This window comes from Panicum hallii, chromosome 1, assembly GCF_002211085.1.
Source record: "Panicum hallii strain FIL2 chromosome 1, PHallii_v3.1, whole genome shotgun sequence".
NCBI classification, from domain to species: Eukaryota; Viridiplantae; Streptophyta; class Magnoliopsida; order Poales; family Poaceae; genus Panicum; species Panicum hallii.
In genome coordinates, this window is record NC_038042.1 from 57,942,987 (window position 1) to 57,968,067 (window position 25,081).

Below are 25,081 nucleotides of genomic sequence, written 5' to 3' on the forward strand. Positions count from 1 at the left end.
AGCACGAGCACGAGAACCACGCGGGATCTTTCTTGTTCCTGGTTTGGTTCCTACCCGCGAGGACGGCTGCTTGTTACTGCCAGAGCGTCAGCGATTTCCTTGGCAGGGTTTACTACTAGTACAGTACTCCTAGTTGGGTAGCTAGTTTTTTTTTCTTCCTGCGTCCATCGAAGAGTTGTTGTTGCATGCAGCACAGCAGCAGCATGATACCCTATCAGCTTCCCCAGATGGTTGGCTTCAATTTGCTTATCCGAGGATGGTATCAGCAGCAAGAGAGCCTCTTCCAGTGCAGGTCGCATTCACGTGTTGCGCACTAGCTACCAGCTGAGCAGCACGCCATGTGCACAAACTGATTACTGATGTACGTACAAGCGAATAATGCAGTGAGCAGCTGTGCCTCTCCCCACCTAGCGCTACTGTACAAGAACACCTGACAATCTGTCACTCCCACATGCAAAAGGACGTGCGGGGGCGTCTCTGCTGCTGTCCAACACACATATGGGAGTACAAGACAAACTAAAAGGTATTTTTTCCGGAAATATTCAGACATGCATCTATTATTTTGTTTCAATATGATCGTCCAGTAAAATACCAAGCGTCCGCGCAAGGTCCGGAAATTATCCAGTTGTTAATAAGTAAGCAGGGAAAAATAAGAACAAAATGCCCTTAATAAGTACAGTATGTTCTTCGATTACCCACGGCTACCACCCTTCTGCGCGCCTACCCATGCTGCCACACGCACGTTGCTGTCGAGATGGGACTGCGTGTCCTTTCGTCCGTGCCCATGCTCTTGTCAGTTATGATTTGCTGCCTTGATGATGGCGACGACTCGGAAACATGTTGCCTTTCACCGTACGAGTAACTGACGTGCAACTGCAACCGACCGAGAGCTGACGACACGGTTCCATTCGACCAATTTGTGCCGCACGCCACCCACGCGGGAATCTTTTCTGAGAACGGAGAAGGAACAGATTGGGAGGCACGAACGAATGGGCACCACGGTCACCTGTCATTTGATGGGCCACCGTATCTGGTTGAGGCGTCGCAATTGGAGCGCCCTGCTGGCAAGGGGCCCGGTGCAACCACATGTGCTGTATCATTGCCGCGGCGCGCTACTGGCCGGACAAGAAAACGTGTCACGCGATTCATCATCATCCTATAGGGAATCGTATGTGATGGATACTGCATGTGTGGTGGCAGGTAGCACATGAGGGAGACAACTCACAAACTGCTTATGGTGAAGCCGCCGCTACTTTATTGGTCTAAAGATCAGCTCCTCAAACAAACGGAGGGTCAAAGTTTAGCCTACGGGTGTATAAAAGATTAATTTACTCTTAATTAATATCATCTAATTAATACCGTCTAAGTTCTTAGGTGGGTTAGGTGGGGAGGGTAGAGGAAGCTTTTTATCATCCAGGACCACTTTTAGCCACATTTAATCTATTTTGGAGAGGCTAAAGGGCTAACGGAGGCTAAAGTTTAGCACTTCATTTTTATCCTTTCTGTTTGATTCTTCGAAAGCTAAAATAAAGCTAAAAGTGAAGGAGTAAAATTTAGACCATGGAAGCAAATAGGCTGGACAGACTCGAGAGAGCACGCCAACCGCGTGGGGATCTTTTCCGAATCCCTTTTGTTTGCCTCGGTCCAATCCGTGGGCAAGAAACAACAGGGAGCAGCTGCAGCAGACAGCAGTGGGGAAGGGCACGTGGAGGGCAGGACCGAGCCTCTCTGCGCTGCGGTACGCGTACTACTCGTCCCACAAAAATGATCATGCTGCAGCCACTCCAAATCAAGGAGTGAATCCGTGATTACCAACCTCGGATCCGCTGAATCCCGTTCTAAGCAGTCTCTGTCCAGTCGCTTTTAGCTGCTTGCACATGTGGCCGAGACCCGATAGGCAAGAATACCTATCAACCATTGGTCACTGTATCTGGTTGAGGCCTTGCTATCGCGGTACATGTCGGGCTCGAGCCCACTGGTGTTGGGGCCGGCATGGCATTGTATCGTTGTCGCCTCTGCCTACCCAGCGCTGCCGGACAAGAAAGCGTCACGATGCTGGAGGGAGACATATCACGTAATCACGATCTACTATTTCATCTGATTTGTCAACGAAATGATTGTTTTTTATCTGTCCAATATAGTAGTTTTGCTTGCTTGATTTTTTTTATAAAAGTAAGCTATTGAGAGCAACTCTAAGAAACTCTCTATATCTTTTCTCATTGTTAGAAATAGTTAGAAACAGAGGTTTTAATGAAAAAATATCCTCCAACGGCTTCCCTCCACATCGTTATCCAAATGTAGCCATCCTTCCGCATTTCTCGCTAGCCAAATATGGATAGCGAAAATGGCTTCCTAGAGTGTACACGAGATATGGAAAAACCGTTGGAGAGTGAAAACATATAGAAAATATTTTTTACGAAGAAGGCTCTCCAAACGATAATTCGAAGAGTCAAATTTAGAAAGATTTCTGGAGACGTTGTGATGCCGCGCCGAATAGGGCGTATTTTATTTGACAACATAAGAAATAATGTTACAGTGTTTACACGGCGTTGCCATACACTCACGACTCAGCTCATTCAGCTAGCAGAGGCTGGCGAACAGGTCGAGGTAAAACGTGCGGAACGCCTCCATCTCCGCACGCGGCAGCGCCAGCCCGACCTCGATGCCGCCGCCGTCCCCGTCGCGGCCGCTCTCCGCCAGCGCCACCGCGCCCGTCCGTTCCACCGACGCGATCTCCACCTTCCTCGGCCGCCCCCACGCCCCGCCGAAATCCGCCGCCGCGTACAGCCGCAGCTTCGGCGACCCGGCCACGGTCACCGCCCGCGCGGACGCGTACTCCCGCACGGAGCGCACCCACCCGCGCGCGTCCCGGAGCGCCCGCCCTTCCTCCGCCAGCCCCTCGATCACGCGCCATATGGCCGCCGAGGCGGCCGCCGCGGTGAGGCCGCGCTCCCCGGCCTCGACGCGGCAGAGACCCAGGCAATTGCCGAAGTAGTTCGCCGGTATCGGCGGGCTCGCGCGGGGCTTGCACCCGGTCACGAACCCGAAGTGCGCGCGGGACGCCGCCGCTCCGTCCACGTCGCGGCCGATGCTGCCGCCGCGCGCGTGCACGATGCCCGCCCACGCGGCGCCGCACGCCAGCGCGTAGGGCGAGCACCGCGCCGAGGTCTCGGACTCGACGTGACCCCCAAGCGCACGGAGTTGCTTGTCCGTGAACCGGAACGTCGCGAGCACGACGCCGCGGCGAAGGCTGAGGTCCCAGCCGTCGAGGCGCGTGTCGCCGGCTGAAGCGAGAGCTCGGTGGTCGCGCAGAAACGCCTCCCGGAGCCCGGCGTCGTCCCGCACGACGCCGCGGTCGAACAGCGGGGGCACGTCCATCTCCAGCACCTTCCTGCACTCGGGGCCGAGGCGGTGGATCGCAGCCCACGTCCTGAGGAAGTGCGCGTAGCTGGAGCCGTCGGCCACGGCGTGGTGCAGCGTCGTGCCGATGCAAATGCCGGCGCGAGGGAACACGGTGACCTGGACGGCGAGGACGTCCTGCGACCGGGAGCCACCGTGTTTCCGCAGCGCGGGCAGCAGCGGATGGAGCCTCGTGGTGTCGCGAGCGTGGTCGCCGGCGAGGTCTTCAAAGTCGTCGCCGCTGACGGCCACGGTCAGCGGGACAGAGTCGCCGTGCAAGAACACGACCTCCGGCACCGCGCCCTCGGCCATTTCGCACGTCAGCTTCCCGGCCAACGGGTAGAAGTGGTGCAGCGCGGCAGCGAGGGACTTCTTGAACCGTGGCAGCTCGCCGAGCGTGAAGTCGGAGACGCTGAGGAGGTCGGCGTTGTGGTAGAAGAGGAGACGTTGCACGGGCGGGAAGCCCCAGAAAACGAGATCGAAGAACGTGAGCGGCAGCGCGCGTGGCTGCCCCGGCGCCGGCGACGGCGAGACGTGACATTGCTCCAGGACGGTCACGGGGTGAAGTGGTTGAGGCGCCATCGTGGCGGGCAAACTCTTGTCTTGGGCTGCACTGGTGTATTCCCTCTGGCTCTGTCGCAGTGGTTACTCTCGATTCTCTCTAATATTACTAGAGGGATGCACGCCGGGTCTATGTTGGTGATGGTTGAGAAGGTGGAGGATGGCCTGTCGGAGACGACGGTGACGAGGCGGTGGAAAGGTGGGATCTAATTGTGGACTTGGAAGTAGGAAACTCCCAAAGTTGATCAGGAAGAATTTTTTTAGTATTGAATGGCAATTTTCAATTTGCCCCTTAAGTGGTAATGCTGATTTCCCAAAAGAAAAAAAAAAGATTTGCCAATGGCAAGTGAGCACTGAGCAGTAGCAGGCAGACCACTCCCAAGGCCCCAACGCAATGGCCAGGACCTTATTAAAACGCGCCACCCCGAGCACCTGATAGCCCGCACAAGCTACTCCTTTGATAGGCCAGCACAGCACAAGGCACAGAGCAGGAGCAAACGCTAGCTCTGCACGAACGTGTCCCGTACGTCCTTGTGAAAATGTCGCCCACACCTTCCCACCTCGCCGGCGCCGGCGACGGCGCGGAGCCGTTCCGCGTGTTCGTGGGCTACGACTCCCGCGAGGACATCGCGTACCGCGTGTGCCGCCGCTCCCTGCTGCGCCGCTCCTCCATCCCGCTGGACGTCATCCCCATCGTGCAGCAGGAGCTCCGCGAGGCCGGGCTGTACTGGCGGGAGCGCGGCCCGACGGAGAGCACCGAGTTCTCCTTCACCCGCTTCCTTACTCCGCACCTCGCGGGCTACCGCGGGTGGGCGCTCTTCGTGGACTGCGACTTTCTCTTCGTCGCCGACGTCGCGGAGCTGGCGCGCCTCGCCGACCCGCGCTACGCCGTGCTGTGCGTGCACCACGACTACGCGCCCAGGGAGGCCACCAAGATGGACGGCGCCGTGCAGACGGTGTACCCGCGCAAGAACTGGTCGTCCATGGTGCTCTTCAACTGCGGCCACCCCAAGAACCGCGCCGCGCTCACGCCGGAGGCCGTCAGCACGCAGACCGGCGCCTACCTCCACCGCTTCATGTGGCTCGACGACGACGAGGTCGGGGAGGTGCCGTTCGTGTGGAACTTCCTCGTGGGGCACAACAAGGTCGACCCCGCCGACGAGGCCGGGACGGCGCCGCGCGCGATACACTACACGTCCGGGGGGCCGTGGTTCGAGAGGTACAAGGACTGCGAGTTCGCCGACCTCTGGGTCCAGGAGCGCGACGCCTACGAGGCCGAGGAGGAGAAGGAGAAGGTCGGCGAGGATGATGTCAAGGCCGCCATACAAATGACACCCGCGTTGTCGGTGGACGCATGATCGAGATCCCATAGTCCCCTACTCGCTGAGCTGAGGCCTGAGGCCGTGCTTGGTGTGCTATTTTCTCGCCGATAGGTGTAGTGCGCTACGTGGACAGTCAGCGGAGGTGTTACCTCCTGCTTATTAGGAATCAAACCTCTATGTTTGAGATCCTATATGTATCGGTCGACCGATCTGCCAGCGACCTTAATAAGGCACCATCCTTTATGTACATGTGGTGGAAATTGTTCGTGCAAGCATTTTGTGCAAGTACTGTATTTCAAGAAATAAATGGACGTGTGTGCGACTCTGTGCAAAATTGAATGGATGGCCGCTATTGCACGTCAAGTCACGACATTGGAGACCCTGTTTTGGGCCCAATGTTAGCTGTCTGCTATTGGTGTGCAAAATGGACCCTTTTTTAACTAGTTTGCGGTAATGGTCCCTTATTTCCTTTAGTGTTTCTGTTGCTGGCCATCTAGGGAGGTCTTGCAGAGTTGTGTGCTTTGCATCCAGTTCTTGCGGTAACCCCGCGAACCACGCACAGATAATGCCTGGGCTCGGCAACCGACGGCCACAGAATGATGCGTGTATGCTAGACCATACAACACGATGCCAACTCACCCGCCTAGTATATATATCACATAGTTCCACGATGTGATATATATATTAGGTGGGTGATATATAAAGTTCCACGATGTGATATATATATATATTAGGTGGGTGAGTTGGCATGTGGTGTGGTGTAGAGCGTGTCATGTTGTATATCACATCGTGGAACTTTGTTGGACCGTCACATTATGTCACGAACCACCAGACCCGTTAGCCGCGTCTAGCGCGCTACCCTGTGCGTATACCCGTTGTGTCTCCCGATGTGTATATACGGCACACCAAATAAATTAAATTTTTATACGGTAATTATCCATCGGCACCATCATTATCCATCGCGGTGGGCTGTTGCTGAGGATCACGATTTCAAACTCGTTTTTTTTGTTGGAGAGATATCCGGCTGTTGACAACAGAATAAGCAATTCGTTCATAGCGTCACCGGCGTCTGGCGCATACGACGCTTCTTCTCGGCGGTCTCATCTATCAGCGGTGGCGACGAACTGCGTTGCGATCTGCCCGGCATTTGGCTCTCTAGCCAGGCGGTGGTGATCAGGTACGAGCCTATACTTTTCTGAATATTGGAAGAATCGTTCAACCATAAAAGCAAATGATGCTCGCCCTGGCACAGCTCATCAACCCTACTTCCCGGAGCTGCCTGCGGTGAGCGTGTGTCCGTAGTAATGCTCTCGTGCATCCGTCCGTTTATACTCTGTCATTCAACATCGGATTATGCGTGCTCTGCTTTCTAACACCTTATTTTTTCGAAAAAGGGTATTGTGGTGAACTGGTGATCAATCTAGTTATACATAGACTAATGATTTGTTTATTTGCCATGTAGATGGGAAAATCCCCGAAAGCCATGTTTGCTGGAGGCACTTCAGGCTCCAAGTCAGCTTTTGCAAAGGCTTTGCATGCTGTCCAGCTTAAAAAAGGTGTGCAACATGCACAAGGTTCAGGGATCAAACGAAGCAGTGCACAGAGGCGCAATCGTGGAAAAGCAAGTAAAGCAAAAGTAGCTACCATGTGTTTTCCTGGAATTATTTCTGATATTTTCGACGGTCTGGATGACCACAGCCTTAGCCTGCTAAGACAGATGGGGTTCGAAGATTTTACTAAGTTGAATATCTTCAAGACAAATAAACAGCTTGGTGCATGGATGCTTAGTAAGTTTGACCCCATATCTAGTTCCCTTAATGCCGGGACCAATTTTGAACTCAAGTTGACGTGCCATGATGTCAGTCTTGTCCTAGGCATTCCTTGGAAGGGCAAGGATATAGTACCTGCAGCGCAGCAGGAGGTTGCTACCATGAAACAATACCTGTGTGGTGTTTTCCAAAAAGAGTCATTTGATCAAATCAATATAAATTATCTTTGCAGTATTTTAGATAGGGTTCCCGGTGGCAAGATGACGCCGATGAAGTTCAGCAATTCAAGACTGTCTTCATAATCTTTGTTGTCACATAATTTTTTGCTCCAGTTTCTCTGAATAACTACATATCATCGAGGTATATGAGGCCCTTGGTCCATATTGAGAATGTACAAAAGTATAACTGGCCACAGTTTGCTATTGATGAGATAAAAATTGCAGCAGATAGTCTACAGAACAAGTTCCACAATAGGAAGGGTGCAAGCTACATTAATAGTTGCATCACATTGCTTCAGGTATCTCATAACTATGTATCGTTACATTGGTTTGCCATTCTTAGTAGTACATACCAAACGACGTAGTTTATGACAAGTTTATCCAATTTTTAACCCCTATCTCAGGTTTTCTATTTGGATAATCTTGACAATGGTTCCAACACTCCCAAGCATGACTGTCTCCCACGTATCAGTTCATACAATGACAGAGTGATGATAGACTCATAAACAGAGATGTGATCCTACAAAATTGAATTCCATTTCCATCATTTGGAAAACTCAAGGTACCTGTCTTCTACCCTCAATTATTCAATTGTGTCTAAACTCGTTTTGTTAGAATTTAATATTATACATTCTCTTGCAGCTCCGTGCTCGTCATCATGTCTGCTATGCCTCCAATACCATTGCAAGTGAAATTCAGGTGATTGAAATAAACTATCTATAGTAGTGAAATCTCATAGAATTCAGATAAAATGAGCCCATACTTCCGTTGCAGAGTACACTCAACATATTATGCCTTGTCTGACCCTTTAGAGCGAAACATGATCCTTTAAATACTCTGCATATGCCTGACTCCTTTAGAAATCAATTAAAAAAAGTGGAGGTATGTGGTGATACCCACAGGAACCAGGTATCAACTAAATTCCTATGAGCTCATACTTTCCCAGATACTACCGAAAAGTCTAGGGCCATGCATAATCCAACAATGCCACAGAGCACACTCTTGCATACACCTAAATATTGTACTACAATAATTATCAAATTATGAATGCTACCAATCATATTTAATCATGCCATTCTTTGTCTCTACATATCATAATCAAATTTATTAACATTCCTACATTAGTAGAAAGAGCTATATTGGCTCACACCTCTCTAACTATTGAGCAATTTCTGATCAGAATCTGCAAGTGGTGAAGGATGTACCTACTTCCAATAATATACTCGGGTCTATCAATGGCATTGAACCACCGAGTTTTGACCTGGGCGTATCACAATTTGCTGCTGATCATGATATGATGGACTTAAGCCCCCCAACTACAGGTGCATGCTAATTTGAATGCAGATTTTACCTAGGTAGCAGATCCCGACCTTTCTGTTCATAAACAGGAAGTTGCCATACTTGTATCGACTCCGAATATAGTAACCAGATCCATCAACGATTGGTCCGTCTTCTAGCAACCAGCCATCAGGTGCCCCCTAATCATCCATCGTCATGATCGGACCTCCTGCAACGTCGCCACTCCCTGCACGCATACCTTCTTCCTCGGTCTCCAGCTCCGCGTGGCCATGGTGAGGTGCTTCCTCGAACGCCTCATGAGCTGAACCACCATTGCCAGCATTTATACCCCGCACCTCCATCGCCCGCACCGGAATGCTGTCGTCTCTTCGCACCCAAGTCAATGGCAACACAGGTGTAGATATCATGCCCAGTTTATCGCTGTTCAAATGTACTTCTGCCCGCACAGTTCGCAACCACAAGTGCATGCGTGCATGCACTACTAACCACGTTCGCTTATCTCGGGAAAAACAACTAATCTCCCCATTTCTAAGTGCTTGCAGGGACCACGTTTTCAATTTTTAAATTCATAACGAGCCAACTGTTCCCTGCATGCACGAGATGCCCAACCACACCGTATAGTTCACTCAGGAGCTCCAGATCACTTCTTTTCACATCATCCACCATATATTTAATTTCTTAGTGAATACTACGAGGTTAGAATATTATTCATCCAGTACATAATGTTCAACACAAGCTCCAAATGTTTATTCTACCACACCGACCATGTGGTTGTTCCAACATAAGCTATGAATGCCCCACCTTATAATAATAATTATGGTATAATACACTTAGACATATAATAAATGATGACAACATACACTCTGAAACGTGACGAATTCCAACCCAAATGAATTAGTGAAAAATATTTTTATTCAGGGAATTAGATCTTGATAGCATACAAATTGACTTCGACTGACCCAGACATACTAACCAGATTGGACCCGCCACATCTGAACTAAGTAAATAGAAATTCTATAAGTAAATCAAATTTTGACAAAAAATCTACTAGTTCGATAGAGTCTACAAACTCCCAATAAATTTTCCTGAAACTACTTCCCGTATGAAAAATCTACGGTACAAAATAAGCCGGTGACGCCTGATCCTTCATCTTGTGCCACATGCAAGCCTTTGCAGGAGTACCTGCTTGTACCTCGCCACCATGATCCTCCACATGATCATCATCGTCGTCTATGATAACAATGTTGTCACAGATACATAAAAAATAAATAGGTCCTATGCTGTTGAAAACGAGGAAGTAATCCAGCATCAATAATATAAAAACACATCTGCAAACGATAGTATGACAACGTTTCTACCTTATTGCAGAAGTCCCCAATGGTGATGCAGTATGGCTTGGGCAAAGAATCTCGTAGTGGCCTCGTCCACCATACTTCCAGCAAATCTTGGTTGGGAGCTGAAATTGCGCCGCCGAACGGCTACACGTAACACGGTTGTGTCTTGGCAACCCGCACTTGCCGCAATACCTCTATCATGGAAGAACCTTAGATTGGTTTGCCGGAGCCTGACTAGCGTCAATGCCCACCCGCTCTGGTGGCATACTCCCCCTCAAAACATGCCTGCAATAAAGGCAGGTTCTTCACAGCGGCAACATACATGCATAATATTCTTGATCAAACGAAACTAGTCAGGCAACAAGCAGCCATGGAGGAATCTGTGCGTTACATACCTTCTCCGTGATATCCGATGCTCATAACCAACAGCACGACCTCCCTGTTCGATGATCTCTCCCATATCCTCCTCCTCCTCCGTATTACCAGGTGCCATGACGGAGGGATTAGGATTCGCTAGCAATGACCTGGACCGCCGAAACATACCCCTCAACGACATCCAGCTCGAGGATACATATAGACGGACAAATCCGTCGAATGATAAGCACGGCCCGATCCGATATTGATGCAGTATTTCCGAACGGCAGGCGATTTTTCTCGTATACAGATCACGTGGGTATTTCCTTCCCTCCCTCCGTACGTATGCGCGCCAGTTTGTGGAACAAGATTGGAATCTGTTAGCACTGGAGTACCCGGTTGACCTCCGGAGACCATATTCCCTAGTAGGAGTAGATACACGCGAGAGGGAAGTATGTATATATATATGTGTGTATGTATATATAGCTAGACCTGCGTTGGCAATGGGCTGGCGCTCCACCGAGCGGATTGGCGGAGACCTACTATCTGCACGCACATGGCCCATGAACCTATAACAATCAGTCCAGCCCACATTGGGTCGTGAGGACGAGCGCAGTGAAGCAAGAAGAACAGAAAAAGACGGCGACATTCCCACCACCGCGTGATCTCGAATTCGGCCCATTCCCCGGCGGTCCTCTCTCTCTCCCCCCTATAGGATGATTGGGCCGACGCGAAACAGAAAGCCTAATGGTCTCGGAGTCCAAACCGACGGCGCTGCCGCGCGCTCTCACGATCGGGTGTGGGGGAAAGGAAGCGGATGGAGGAAATTGGAATTCTACTGGACTGGGCAGCCAGGCAGATGATGCATCGCGGCCTACAGTTACAGCCGGATGGCAACGCAGCAGAAGCAGGTGGAGGCTGATCGTCCTTCCTAGCTCAACCTGCTCCGCGGATCCGCGTGGCTGGCTGGAGCCGGTGCTGCGCCGGGCCACGGGCCGTGTCGTCCCCGGCGCGCGATGCGGGATCTGCAGACTGCGGCATGCGGCGCCTGTCGCCTGTTGCTCGATCGCGCGCGGGACCAAGCGGCACAGTGCTCTGCATGCTGTACGAACATCGCGTGCACGGGGTGCAGTGGATCGGATGAGTCGGAGGAGGAGCAGCAGATAGATGGTCTCCATGGCTCTGATGCATGGCGGGAGCTGGGGCCAACGGGAACAGTGGTGCGCGCTGTTGCTAGCTAGCTGTAGCTAGGCGTGCAGCTCCGATCCGCCGATGGCCAGCGCTCATCATTGCTCGTAGCCCACCGCGGCCTGGCTAGTTGGCCGCATGTATTTCACGCGCGCAACCGCCTGCCATGTCAGACGGTACTATGGGCCTGTTTGGATCCAAGGGCAAATAGTAAAAGGACAAATGGTAAAATTTTTGCTTCTGTCACATCAGATGTTTGGACGCTAATTAGAAGTATTAAATATAGTTTAATTAAAAAACTAATTACATAGATGAGGACTAAATGACGAGACGAATCTATTAAGCCTAATTAATCCATAATTAGCAAAATTACGGTAACATTTGCCCTTTTGCACTTTGGGGTGTTTGGATCCAAAAGTGCAAAAAAAAGTGTAAAAGAGCAAAAGTTTTGCACTTTCTCTCTTTCTCTTTCCATTGGATCCAAACAGCCCCTATATCTATATATCCTAGCTGCCCGCCATACATCGCACTGTGCGTCTGTGCGAGGACTACACTACACAGCCTGCCAGTCGATCTGGGTCTGGCGCGTATACGTGTACGTATTTACGTGCGGAAGATGCTGCCAAGAATACATGCGCATACAACGTGCAACGCACACCAGCCTGTCGATCGGAATCGGATCCCATTGCGAGTATGCGACGCACCCTGCAGTGAAAAACTTCAGTCATCTCAAAACTCCCAGGCAGCATGCGCACTGCACGAGAAAAGCTACAGGCCGGTGTACACAGGTCTACGCGGACGACCCAGACTGCTTGGCAGTTGCTAGCACAGCCGGTTCAACAGTTCTGGTCGATCGATCGGTCGGTCGCAGAAACCCCGGTGTCTGGTCACCCATCTCGATCGATCAGTCGGCCGGGCAGACCACGGCAAGGTCCGCATCGATCACCTTGCTGTCTCCGTCCCTCGGCCACACGCGTGTTGATTCCGGCCCGTGTGGAACTGTGGATCTCTCGCTCGACTGGTCACTCATGGCGCCGACGGCGACGGCGACGATCGATCCGCGGACATCTGCGAGCTGCCAGCTAGCGAAACCTAGCGTTCTGCCGAGGGGCAGTGCATGGCGGCTCCTGCTTCCACGCCCGGAGTGCTGTAGCCGCCTCTAGCGCCGATCCAATCCAACGCGGCGAAAGCGCGACATGCCATTGCCACGGATCCATACGGCTGATCCATGAGTTGATCCGATCCCCGTTCGTTGGGAGAGGAGGCAAAAGCCCCCTTTTCAGGATCCGGCGCCCGTGCACGCATGTGGATGTATGTGCCTGCGCGAGACGGGAGATGAATGAGCATGTGTAGTGTGCCCTCGCGAGCACCTTTCAGGCATTCAAGTCGTGGTAACAACTAACCGGGCGTACTTCCAACCACGTCCCATCGACCTCCCATTCATGTGTCCTTCCTCGTCAACGATGAGCGTCCACGGTGCTAAAGGCCGTGCCACACGTACCGGCCGGTCCGAGTAAGCAATGCAAGCTACTACCTTTCTTAGCATAGAACTGGGAATCAGCCTCATCGAGCCAGCAGCAGTGATCTGTATCATGCTGTTTGGGTGCTTTCAGGTTTTCTGATCTGGTATCTTTGTATTGTAATAGCAGTTGGTTCCATCATCTGGTTTTCATGTCTGAAGTAAAGTCTTAACTGAATAATCTGTACACTACTGTCCTTCTTTGAGGTGAAGAATTGGTGGATAGGCCCCACCGACGCGAGCGAATCAATTGGGCTCCCGGATCCCATATGGGCCTCGTCAGTGCGACACTGACAACCAGACCGTTGACAAGTGGGCCCGGGATCATGAAGAGATCAAGTTTGGACGGTCTGTGTGTCGGTGGCCGGGAACCACACTTGAATTTCTTTGCGACATGAAGCCCTTGCAGTAGCACCGGTACACACTGAAAATATCGCAAGCAAATTTGCATTAAATTTTCGCGCCGAACATCGGGCACAAAAGTACTGAAGGACCTACTTGAAATGGAGGCCCCCTCCACTCCTCGCTTGGCCTTGGCAAGCAGAAAGCAGGCCTCAGCTATCCAAAAAAAGTTCAGGGTTCAGAGATATCTGCAGGGCCCTCCTAGCTACTCCTCAGTCCTTTCCTATCCTCACCATCAATTCCATGCAACGACCTCAATTCAAAAGAGCCCCCATTTCAGCGCTGCACACTCGAAAGCAATCCACCCAGCTACTGCCGTAGCATACGGCGCATCATAAACTGTCATGCAAAGCCTTTTCTGTAGGGGTTGCATCCATCCACCTGATGCTGGTAGCCTGGCTCATTTGTCTTGTACAAGTCTACATGCCACTGGTATGTATTAACCTAGTAGCTGTAGTATAGTTAGCTTGTGCTCATTATAGTTGTTTATGTTTTGTAGCTTGGCGCCTCAGGTAATTATGTGCCCATTGCAGGTATCCTAGCAGGGGCCTTTTCAGTCGCGAGTGAGACGGCCATGAGCATGGAGAAAACGACATACGTTTCGGTGTAGCTGCAGTACCCAGTTTTGTTGATCCCTGAACCCTGTGCTCACAGTGAGACGGGCACACAATGCCATGGCATTGCTCGGAGAAGAGAACAAAGCATAGGTGTTCATGCTCCTAGCTGGTTACTCAGGCACCGTTGGATTCCGGAGGGCTAAATTTTGGCCCCCGTCACATCAAAGAGAATCTTGCTATTTAGGACTGTTAAATAAAATTTGTTTATAAAACTTTTTGCACAGATTGGTGCTAATTCGCGAGACGAATTTAATGAGCCTAATTAATCCATAATTTGCAACTGTGATGCTACGGTAACCATCCGCTAAATATGAGTTAACATACCTCATTAGATTCGTCTCGCAAATTTGTCCAAGGATTCTGCAATTAGTTTTGTAATTAGACTTTATTTAATACTTCTAAATAATAAGTTTTGTTTTTTTATATGATGGAGCTAAAATTTAGCCTTCCAAAATCAAACACCCTGAGTGAGAGGTCGCCCCCAAGGGAGAGATAAAAAGAGAGCTGTATCTACCTAGGGGAGAGGTAGTCTATCTATCTATTCAGGTTAAGGGAGAGTTTAGAGGAGATGATGCATGTCTGTTTACCCTTGTAGCCTTGCGTTTGGCGAATGGCCAAAGAGATAGATAAGTGAGTACAGTGCAGAACGCAGGGGCATCTCGGAGGGGGAGAAGCCTCTGCACTCTTTCTAGCCTATAGTAGTAGGTAGCAACAAGCACCATTAATCTAGCAGGCATGGCACCCCCCGACAAGGCTGCCTTCTGAGCAGAGAGAGATGCTCATCAGTACAGCAGGTGAGCGAGCGAGTACTTCCACGCAGGAAACTGTTAGACCGTTAATGACACAGAGCATAATGCATGCATCCTATGTGTACACCTAGTACGATTAATCTATAATTTCATGACGAGCCCATTCAGTGACTCGCCACGGCAGCTGAATGAGGTTAACAACAAAATTGAAGAGACGCGACGGGTGTCAGCGGCATCATTCTCATCTGCTCCTCGCGAGGAGACACCACAGGCGAGGCGATGCCGCCGAGGACAGGGACGACTCGTAACCCTAACTCCGGAGCAGGGCTTAAGTAGTACAGCCCCGGAAGAAATTACTGGGGCCCTCATGGCGGCAGGGCTTGACTTTTTTTTTATCGGGTCAAATTGTCAACGTCGGACGCAGCAGGCCGGGTTGTCGCAGAGCCGCGACGGCGACGTGGGGAATCGTATTAAAAAAAATCCCGCCCCCGGGCGGCGCCGTGCCGATCTTGTTGTATTGTAGTATCTGCAGACGCCGCCTGCGTCAGTTCTTGCTGCTGCACAGTCACAGCCTTCTTCACCGTCACCATTAGTGTACTAGCAATGAGATTACTGTAATAAAATCTGCCGTGTTCATGGGTGAAAGTAAAAGAGATTTTTTCCCTGCGGTGAAAAGGATTGGGAGTTTCATTCCTAGTCGAGCTGTCGTTGCTACACGGTTACGCCATCAGCCATGCACTCTCTCCTGCATGCATGTGAACCTTCATAGCTTCCAAGAAATTCTCCTGCAGGCGCGAGGGGCTACGTAGTTTGATTGAGCGTGACGACAGGGCCGGTTGGCCGGGATGGCACTATGGTATGGCTGGTATGGGCTCGCAGCGATCTCCACGTATAAATGTTTCGATCGGGACAGCTAGCGCACACCCGGCCATGTAATAATGGAGCAAATAAACTCTACTAATAATATTGCTGCGCTATACAATACTCGGATGCTGCCAGTAATGGCTACCCTGAGCTAGCTGGTAGCTAAGCCAATTGCAGGCTCTGCGGCTGGCTGCATCTGGACTCTAGCTATCTGACTAGGATCGAGCTACTATTTTCTTGCTCCTTACCAAGGCAAGGCAAGGCGATCCAATGATCCATCTCATCTCACGCTTCCTCGCTCGCCTTGTCAACGTTGCTTGCGACGTACCACTGCGGCCATCTACTTTTGCTAGCTGTACCGTACGGTACCGAGAGAAACAACAACCCTACACATGCAGCATGCATTACACTCCTACCGCACGTAACAAGGGTCTCCAGAAAACGAACAGAAGGTCAAAGGTTCAGTTTGGGTGCTTTTATTTGCTTATTTATCCTAAGCACGCTTACTGTGGAGCTGTTACTCGATCTGATCTCGTCTTTTGCTAGTGCTCAGTACAGTATAGTGAGTGACTCACATGGAGCAGATGGCTTCTTCTTCTGGGCTAAATGGTTGTGGTACACGCTTTCCACAATTGGCTTCCAATATCTATATAATCTGCAGGAGGAGAAGTTGCGCAAATGCCAAGCAAATGAAGCATTCTGATTTCTGAAGCTTCCACAGTGAGTGAGGCCATCAGCGTGAGCATCGCAGACCACCAGGGAGGGAGGCGGACGGAGATGCCCTTTGACATTTGTGCAGCTTTTGTTTTGACCGAACCCAACAAACGCGCGCCTATAATGCGGTGGCGTGAGGACGAGGGAAACCGAATGTGGGTAGCCAGAGGACTAGAGGAGAGAAGAGCGCTCTGCGTGGCATTTATGGCCTTGGTCATCTCATCCCTACGGCCCCAGCAGCCCAGCCCAGCAGGCAGCAGCCAGCCGGCTCGGCTCTCTCCTCCTTCGTCTTCCTTCTCTCTCTCTCTCTCCTCCTCTGCCGAGCTGCCAAGGTCGGAGGACTATTAATGGCGGCGTAGCGTAGCTCCCCTGCCCACCCTTCCGTCCCCTCCCCCATGCACTCCCCTCCTCCTCGGCTTGCCGCCGCAGAGCGAGCGTAAATGCCCCCGCGCGCACCAGCTCGCCCGATCCAATGCCCCATTATTACCACGACGACGACCACCCCGCTAGCCAGCAGCCACTAGCAAGCTGAAAGCGCGGCAACCTCCCAGGATAAAAACGGCCGGAGGGAACTCGATTCGCCTTCATCTGTAGCTATTTTGCACGCCACACCATCCTCCGAGGTGCGTCTGAATGGCGGCGACGACACGGCGTCGTGGGGCGGCGGTTGCCGCGGCGAGCGTTCGTCTACTGGTAGCGATCACCAGCTGCGCGCTGCTGGCTGGCGGTGCCGTCGCTGCCGGCGCCGGCGCCGGAGTGGAGGAGTGCGAGGAGAGGGCGCGCAGCGACCGCGTCGAGGCGCTGCCGGGGCAGCCGCCCGTGGCGTTCGCGCAGTACTCCGGGTACGTGACGGTGAACGAGGAGCGCGGCCGCGCGCTCTTCTACTGGCTCACCGAGGCCGACGGCGACGCGGCCACCAAGCCCCTGGTGCTCTGGCTCAACGGAGGTCAGTGATCCTTCTTTGCATATAGCTCGCCGGCGTGCATATATATGCAAGCTATAGCTCTTCTCATTTTCGTCGTCATGCATGTGCTCTTCCTTTGAACTGCAAATGTTTCCATCTCGCTGCAACGATCTTCTTTTCATGCAATTATGCTAGTTAGCAGGTGACAGATTGATAGTTTAATGTTGGTTTTCACTGTTACCTGTATGATCCTTCTACCATCATACACACTAGCTCCTTACTGTCCCCAGTCGGGTTGACTGTTGACCAGACAGATCTGGCACGAGTCTTTTCATGAGAGCTCTTACGTTTGCTGGTGTTTTGGAGTAGTTTAAAAGGGATCATAGGCAAAGAAACTTTCCAACGCTTTTGACACAGACTTCAAAGTTCAAAACTTGCCACACTCACTTCTACTAGCTAACGGAAAGCGCCATTCTATCCCTTTTCTAGTAAGCTAAGTACTACTCTAACACGATCCTGATAATGAGCGGCTAATTGCACCGTGATTTACAAGACAAAACTGAAGAGAAAACAGCATCAGCGATGATAATGCGTACAGTGTGTAATTTGATCAGAGTGCTACGTACTAGTGTACTGTGGTCGCTGTTTACGGGACCGGGTACAGGGTGCGGCGCAGTAGTAGTAAATGCCGGGAGTAAATGGGTGAAGAGACGTGACCACTGCCTGCCTGAACAAAACATCAGCTGCTGCCTACGTGCAGGCCGTGTTTTGCCCTTTTTGTTTGGCCTTTTGGCATGAAAGCCTACAGGGGACGCTAGTGCAGTAGTGTGAGAGATAGTGAGAGAGAAGGGGGCGGGGGGGGACAAAACTAACCATGGATTAGGGCCAGGAAACTTCATGTTTCGTACTAGTGTAATCTTTGGCAGAATTCATGTATGCTTATTACAGTGCTAGCAGCAATAAACTATGGCAGCACTATCATACCAACAATAAACTGCTGACATACCTAAGTACGCTGTCTGCATTAGTAGGTCCTATGCCAAAAGCACTGTCGAGCTTTTTCATATTTATCTGCAGACAGCAGCACTCGTAATGGTGTCGCCTTCTGCAGTGTTTGTTTGCTGCATGCTGTACTACTACATACATGCATGCATGTGACACTGCGCAGAAGTTAAATCCCTCATCCATGCTGTGGCATCATTGGCTCCAGTAGCTAGTTTATAATATAATTCTGTCCCTTTCTCCTGTGTCTTGCCACTAATTGGCAATTAGGGTCTCTAGTCCTACCACAAGATCTATTCGGGTATGGTTGTTTTGTACTTAAGTGCCTTTAAACTTTCTCCACGGCGACCTTGATCTATCAGTATATGATAGACAGATATTTGCAGTTGACTCCAGCTCCGGACGTGGCATGCATGCACGTCCGTTGATCTCGCTGACGAACTGTTATCCCAGATTTTGGACTCGTTGGCAATAATTCCCCAGCTTCGATCCAATCTCTTCTCTTGTCCTGCACGCCGAGATTGTTTTCACAGCCCCAAGGTCCATGCATGCATGCTGAGGTCATTCTTTTATCCGGACTTCAGACCTTCTAATTGCTAATAAGCACCAATCAGCCAGGGTTTCTTGGATCCCATTCAGTCTGATCATCTGCAGTAAAAAAAAGAAAAACACTCACAGCTGCTGCACTGGACACTGGTACCATTATTCAAATGGCCTCTGCTAGCTGCTGCGCGTCGGTCGACTGTGCTGGCAGCGTCGTCCTCGTCACCCTTGCCTGATACCAACAACAGTAGCGGAAAAATTCCCCGGATCCCATGTCGCGATGAATATGATGCAGCAGCATCGCCGGCTCCCCAGATTGCGGTATTCAGAGAGTCTCGCTCTGAATGACTGAGCCTGCTGAAGGCCGCAAGCCGCAGCAGCGGCAGCCTCTCGGCGTCCTGATGAATGAACCCGTCCTTTCGAGATCGACGCAATCTTGGCCACAGGTCCGCCCGGCGGCCGTGTGACCGCGCTGCTGCCCGGGCGTCGCCTGCGAGCAAGGAAGGCCGGGCCCAAGACTGCGGAGACGAAATGATGAGGCACCACGCCGCCGCAGAGACCCGAAAGCTGCGTGCATGCGGCGCAGAGGGAGGAGCAGAGCAGCGCGGCACCACCTTTCCCTGTAGGTTTATCGTAATCGTCGGCTGCTGCTGGCTCACCCACCGCCCCGCTTATTCTTATTCCCTTTGCTTCCTCTCCTGTCATCATCACGCGCCGGGTAAAGCCACGGGCTAAACACCAACAAGTGCCCTTGCCCCACGCACAGGGCTATGGCCTGGGGCATCGGTATCGGCATTGCCAGGCACAGCGATCTTGTGTGTGCTGTGTGTTTGTGTGTGCCTCCTCCCTGTACACATGCAGAACTGCAGGCGCAGCCACTCGCGGGGGCTGTGACCTTTTCCTGAGCCTGGGTAGCTTTACACATAAAAGGAAATGGGAAAACAAATGGATGGAGCACAGTGTGATGAGGCTACGGCACGCACAGTCACAGGCACGCTGCAAAGAAATCTGGGGATCCACTGCCACCATATATGGATGGCTTGTTTTCTTTGACTTGGTGGTGCCTTGGGAAATGCGGCCGGGGGGTGCAGTGCAGCGAGGGGCAGAACGGGCGGTGCACGCTTCTGCTGCGACCTGGACCCTTTCATGGGTGCTCCAATTTCTCCAGCTTTTTCCTAGAATTTCGCTAGCACTGTCTCGGGGGATTTGGAACCTGCACAGTGACACTACTTGTGTAATCGTTAAAGCTACTAGCAGCTCTCAACATCATTATGGAGGTCAACTTTGAGCCTCTGCCAGTCATGCCATGAATCATGATGCGGTGATACTTGCTGAACAGATGAGCTAATCATTTCCGATTTGATATGCCAACAGACTCTTGAATTTTTGTCTGTAAGAAGGAAACATCATGGCTGTTCTGTTTGCCATCAGATCACTCTTTGTTGCATCTGCATTTCTCATTGATAGGAGAAGACCACTGTTGAACAGTTTTAAGAAAACCAATGTTGATCCTTCGGCAGGTCCTGGATGCTCTTCGGTGGCGTATGGAGCATCTGAAGAAATAGGCCCGTTCCGGATTAAACCAAACGGGACAGGCCTCTTTCTCAACAAGTACTCATGGAACAGAGGTAAGGTGACCTGACCTGAAAAGAAACCGTTCCAATGTTAACTGATGCATCGTCGGTGACTGATGCAAACAACGGCAACAATTGTTGTTGCAGAAGCAAACCTTCTCTTCCTCGAGTCGCCGGCCGGGGTGGGCTTCTCCTACACGAACACCACCTCGGATCTCAAGACAATGGGCGACGAGAGAACTGGTAAAGTGGTAATTCAGATCAGCGCTTGTCCTTAGTAGCTGTAAAATTTTGTTGACTGAGGCTTGAAACCACCACACCAGTAGCTGTTACTCAGTCTCAGTTGATGTCAATGTGAATTATTCTGTGCAGCTCAAGATGCACTGCAGTTCTTGATCAGTTGGATGTCACGGTTCCCGCAGTATCGGCACCGGGATTTCTACATAGCTGGAGAAAGTTATGCTGGTGAGTCTTTCACTGGTGATCCACCGGATAACATATTCATTCAGTGTTCTAATTTTTACCGCACTGAAGAAAAGTAAAGAAAAAAAATCCTTGTGAGTACAACCCGTTCTCATTTCCACCTTTGGTTCCAGGTCACTACGTCCCCCAACTGGCAAGGAAGATTGTTGAGTACAACAAGGCTTCGCTATACCCCTTCATCAACCTGAAGGGAATCCTTGTGAGTATCATGGATGAAACATGAGCAGTCTTAGAAACTATGCTACACTTCACCTCCTGTTCTCATCCAAATGTGAATTTCCCTGAAAATTAAAATATGCTTCTCCTGTCCCCAGGTTGGCAATGCAGTCACCGACAACTACTACGACAACATCGGCACGGTCACCTACTGGTGGACGCACGCCATGATCTCTGACCGCACCTACAAGGCCATCCTCAAGTCGTGCAACTTCAGCAGCACCAACATCTCCCGCTTCTGCAACCGCGCCATGAACTACGCCATGAACCAAGAGTTCGGAGACATTGACCAGTACAGTATCTACACTCCGTCCTGCGCCGCGGCCAGGTCCAATGCCACCGTGCTCAGGTTCAAGAGCACCCTCATCCGACGGCGATCCTTCGGCTACGACCCCTGCACGGAGACCTACGCCGAGAAGTACTACAACAGGCTGGACGTGCAGAAGGCAATGCATGCAAACACCACGAGGATCCAATACAGATGGACTGCCTGCAGGTTTCATAGCTTCCCATTCCGTGACATCTTTTCAGTTTATTGATATGATTGATTCAGCTGTTGAACAGAGACAGTTGAATTTGTGTTGTTGGGTTTCCAAACATTGACGAATAATTTTGCTAACTTGACAGTGATGAGCTGATCAAGACATGGCAAGATTCAGAGTTCTCCATGCTGCCCACATACAAGATGCTGATGAAAGCTGGACTGAGGATATGGGTGTTTAGGTAAGCTGAAGAATCTGAAGTGAGCAGATTATACTTAGATGCAGCAGAGAAGTTTTCAGTGAGCATAACACCTCCTCACTTGATAAAACTGCAGCGGCGATACGGATTCGGTCGTCCCAGTTACCGCTACAAGGTTTGCGATCAGCCATCTTGGTCTGAAGATCAAGATCCGTTGGTACCCATGGTACTCGGCTGGACAGGTATACTGAATTTTCTTGTCCTGTTAGGCACTTGCAGCTTAAGCAATCATCTTGCTGGTACCATAACATCTTTGAGGTGCATTCTGTGTCTGTGCAGGTAGGAGGATGGTCTGAGGTGTATGAAGGGCTCACGTTCGCTTCGGTGAGGGGTGCAGGGCACGAAGTGCCGTTGTTTCAACCCAGGAGGGCGTTCAGGATGTTCCAGTCGTTCTTGGTTGGGGAGCCATTGCCCAAATCCTGAAGGTTCCTGCCAAAACTGATGTGTACCTGATGTCTAGCTACAGTCTGAAGAAAAAATGTAAAAGGTGGATGAGAAGGTGATGGGAGAGTGTTTGCAAGTAGAAAATAATTAGTAGTTGATAGGCGTGCAGTTCATAGCTGAGTAATTGATTGATGTTGGAAAAAAGGATGAGGGGGATAATAAGGAATTAAGGATGGTCATGCCATGGAAACCATGAGCATTGCGATGATGAGCAAATAAAATTGCAAGAATCTCACTCTAAATATGTTTCATCACTACATTGTCAAATCAAGTTTTTTTTGTTTCATCCCATTCTAAGCACAAAAAACACATTAAGTAAATTGCTCATCAAGACCACACCGTCATCACCTATCAGTAACCTTATTTTGAGTGAAAATGGGCAATTGGTCCGCTGATCATACAGGACTCCGGTTTCACCTCGCTGGCTCTCTGATATCCATGAAAGCGAATTTAACATCTTCAGCAGACTAGAGAAGAATCAGACATTAAACCCCTCAGCACGGAGGCATCGGTTCTGAGCTTTGATCCATTTCGTGCAAGCCGACTCCCCATGCTCAACGACGCACTCATCTCTCAGCCTCTTGCTGTCAGGGCACGCGCAGCATATCTTCTTTTTTGGCTTGGAGTCAGTAGCAGGTGCTGACCTTCATTCACAGCTGGTATTTCAGGTGACGGCACAGCCATAGGTAGTGGGACTTCAGTGCTTCCCATTTCCAGCAGCAGTGCTTCAGGTATTGTTATCTGCCCAATGAGAGGAAAAGGAAACACCATTCTGGGCATCACCAGGATCACATTTCCAAAATCTTATCTCTGGATTCAGGAGTCTACAGAAAGAACAGAGCTCTGGCAAGAAATGGCTCATATATCTGAATCAATGATGACATGTAGACTGCTTACAGAGCCCTGACTTTACATGATTTTGAGTTGGAGTAATAGCTGTTGAGTATTTCAGCAGATCTCACCTGCTCTCCAAGATTGGAGACCCTTCACTTATCACTCCTCATATTTTTACTTTTCCTTTTTTTTAATAACTCCCACTTCCACCCCATTCAGTGAAAGATGTGCTCGGAACTATCACCAAATTCAGGTAGTCTGAACATTTGGTGGCTGATCACAAATCAGAAACAGAAAAATAGCAAGAAGAGGCGAAATAGTATGATTACATGACCCTTGTGAGACTCAACTGTTATTTTGGATCCCGTTGCACTTCACAACGACAGAATCAATATCTCAAAATTAAATTCGCTCCTTTTTTACTCAAACCTAACACGCTCCCATGGAACTCCATTTACCAAACAAACTAAGTAATTGAGCCCCTGTGTTACGACTAGATCAATCAAGTTCATAGAACCCCACATTCCAATAGAGTATATTGTAATTTGTAAAGCATTCGGGCACCTTCACCTTCTCATCCATCAACAGAAACGACGAAAACAAGCAGCCAAGCAGGCACAACATGATCGATCCTACCAAGCATCTCGGAACTCAAGAGGGCGGGGCGCGAAGAGAGGAAGAGACAGAGGACGCTTGCCTGGAGGAAACCCGACGACGTGCGGTGCTGTGACCTCGGGCGGCTGCGGCTGCAATGGCTCCGTGTCGAGTCGCCGCCGACGTACGTGTTCCGCCGCCGTACGTGTCGCTGCGGCTTGGGTTTCCGGGAACCGTTTGCTAATGCGCAAGCTGGGGCTACTGAGAGCCTGAGACTGCGACACAGGCAGGAGGAAGAAGAGACACCCAAGGTAAGGGACGCTCCGGCGAGACGGCGAGCCGCGGCGGAGGACCAGATCGTTATTGAGAATTTTGCAGAAGCCCCCCTATAATTTATATATACCCCCCTAATTCGGATCGTGATTACGAATCGCGATCCGAGTTAGGGGGGTACATGTAAATTTACAGGGTGCATTTACAAAGCACCCCCTAAGTGTTTTTATTTAACCCCCTGGTTCATATTGGATCGTCCTCTCGTCCGGCGCCGCCCGCATCCGGCGCCACCATCGTCCTCCGCCCCCGCCAGAGCCTGGAAGCGCAAAGCCCCACACATCTTACCCACCAATAACCCCGCTCAAAAGGGCAGACCCACACCCCGCAGGCTGTAGCGATATGTGACCGCACGGCAGAGACACGCTCCATTCACCGCGCGATAGAGCTCGCACAGGCTGGGCATGGCGAGCTCCAGCGGTGGCGGGACCCGGAACGTGTTTCTGGAGATGCCAGGCGGGCTTGGCTCCCATTTTTTTATGAACGGGGCTGCCTCCGGGCGTTGGAGGCGGACGCGGGGACGGTACGGCGAGGCGGCGGTGGCGCCACCTGCCGCAGGCGGCGCTGGAAATCCGGTGGGCGGCGGGAGCGACAGGGGAGCAAAAAAATGGGTCCGTTAGTGTCCGGAAGGGGCAGGGGACGGCTGGCCGCCGGTGAGAGGCGGGGGAGCGCGCTGCAGAGCGTCGCGAAGAAAGAACGAGCGCAGATTGTTTGGAGGTAGAAGAAATACGATCCACCATTCACTTCTGAGCTCATGGTTCATGATTGTCGCCTGAAAGAAGCCTAAATTTCAGGCGTCTGCCCTTTAGCACCTCCCTAATTGTACCGGTAAGAGTGTATACGACTGGATCTGAATTCTTGTTGAATCTGAAGCAACGGACTGGTGAGAGGGTGAGGGTTCGATCGTTCAGGTTCTGTCCATGTCTGATGTCTCAGGTGTGTGAATCGCGCGGTCCCCGGTACTTCAACTCTTTTTAGCTTCTTGCATAACACTGTTACTTGAAGCTGCATTCCATCTTCGTACACCATGGGGAATTCAAATTTGTGATCTACACTCGGCCGTATTTACTAGTAGACACTGAATATGTACACAATTGGTAATTGTTC

At 50.9% G+C, this 25,081-nt stretch overlaps 3 protein-coding genes and 1 pseudogene across 3 annotated transcripts; 3 read left to right on the top strand and 1 right to left on the bottom strand.

The window, feature by feature from the left end:
* Positions 1-2,491: 2,491 nt before the first annotated feature.
* LOC112900204 (anthocyanidin 3-O-glucoside 6''-O-acyltransferase-like) lies at positions 2,492-4,144 on the bottom strand. Its single transcript, XM_025968986.1, has one exon. It carries the CDS (start codon positions 3,979-3,981, stop codon positions 2,581-2,583), a length of 1,401 nt encoding a protein of 466 aa, XP_025824771.1. The 5' UTR covers positions 3,982-4,144; the 3' UTR covers positions 2,492-2,580.
* LOC112900222 (protein CDI-like) lies at positions 4,145-5,616 on the top strand. The gene has a single exon (XM_025969010.1). It carries the CDS (start codon positions 4,500-4,502, stop codon positions 5,316-5,318), a length of 819 nt encoding a protein of 272 aa, XP_025824795.1. The 5' UTR covers positions 4,145-4,499; the 3' UTR covers positions 5,319-5,616.
* Positions 5,617-6,765: 1,149 nt separating this feature from the next.
* Positions 6,766-7,870, top strand: LOC112899071 (annotated as a pseudogene).
* Positions 7,871-16,533: 8,663 nt separating this feature from the next.
* On the top strand, positions 16,534-22,423 carry LOC112892589 (serine carboxypeptidase 24). The gene is made up of 9 exons (XM_025959726.1): positions 16,534-17,255; positions 20,279-20,386; positions 20,480-20,575; positions 20,705-20,797; positions 20,929-21,014; positions 21,130-21,527; positions 21,659-21,754; positions 21,849-21,954; positions 22,052-22,423. The coding sequence occupies exons 1-9, from the start codon at positions 16,943-16,945 to the stop codon at positions 22,193-22,195; spliced, it is 1,440 nt and encodes a 479-aa protein (XP_025815511.1). The 5' UTR covers positions 16,534-16,942; the 3' UTR covers positions 22,196-22,423.
* The last annotated feature ends 2,658 nt before the right edge of the window (positions 22,424-25,081 follow it).

What these genes read in the sequence shown, in the direction of transcription:
- LOC112900204 (XM_025968986.1), bottom strand. Translation starts at nt 3,981, where the DNA reads ATGGCGCCTCAACCACTTCACCCCGTGACCGTCCTGGAGCAATGTCAC.
- LOC112900222 (XM_025969010.1), top strand. Translation starts at nt 4,500, where the DNA reads ATGTCGCCCACACCTTCCCACCTCGCCGGCGCCGGCGACGGCGCGGAG.
- LOC112892589 (XM_025959726.1), top strand. Translation starts at nt 16,943, where the DNA reads ATGGCGGCGACGACACGGCGTCGTGGGGCGGCGGTTGCCGCGGCGAGC. An exon ending in AGCTGGAGAAAGTTATGCTG is followed by an intron (nt 20,798 to 20,928) that starts GTGAGTCTTTCA and finishes CTTTGGTTCCAG; the next exon opens with GTCACTACGTCCCCCAACTG. An exon ending in CATGGTACTCGGCTGGACAG is followed by an intron (nt 21,955 to 22,051) that starts GTATACTGAATT and finishes GTGTCTGTGCAG; the next exon opens with GTAGGAGGATGGTCTGAGGT.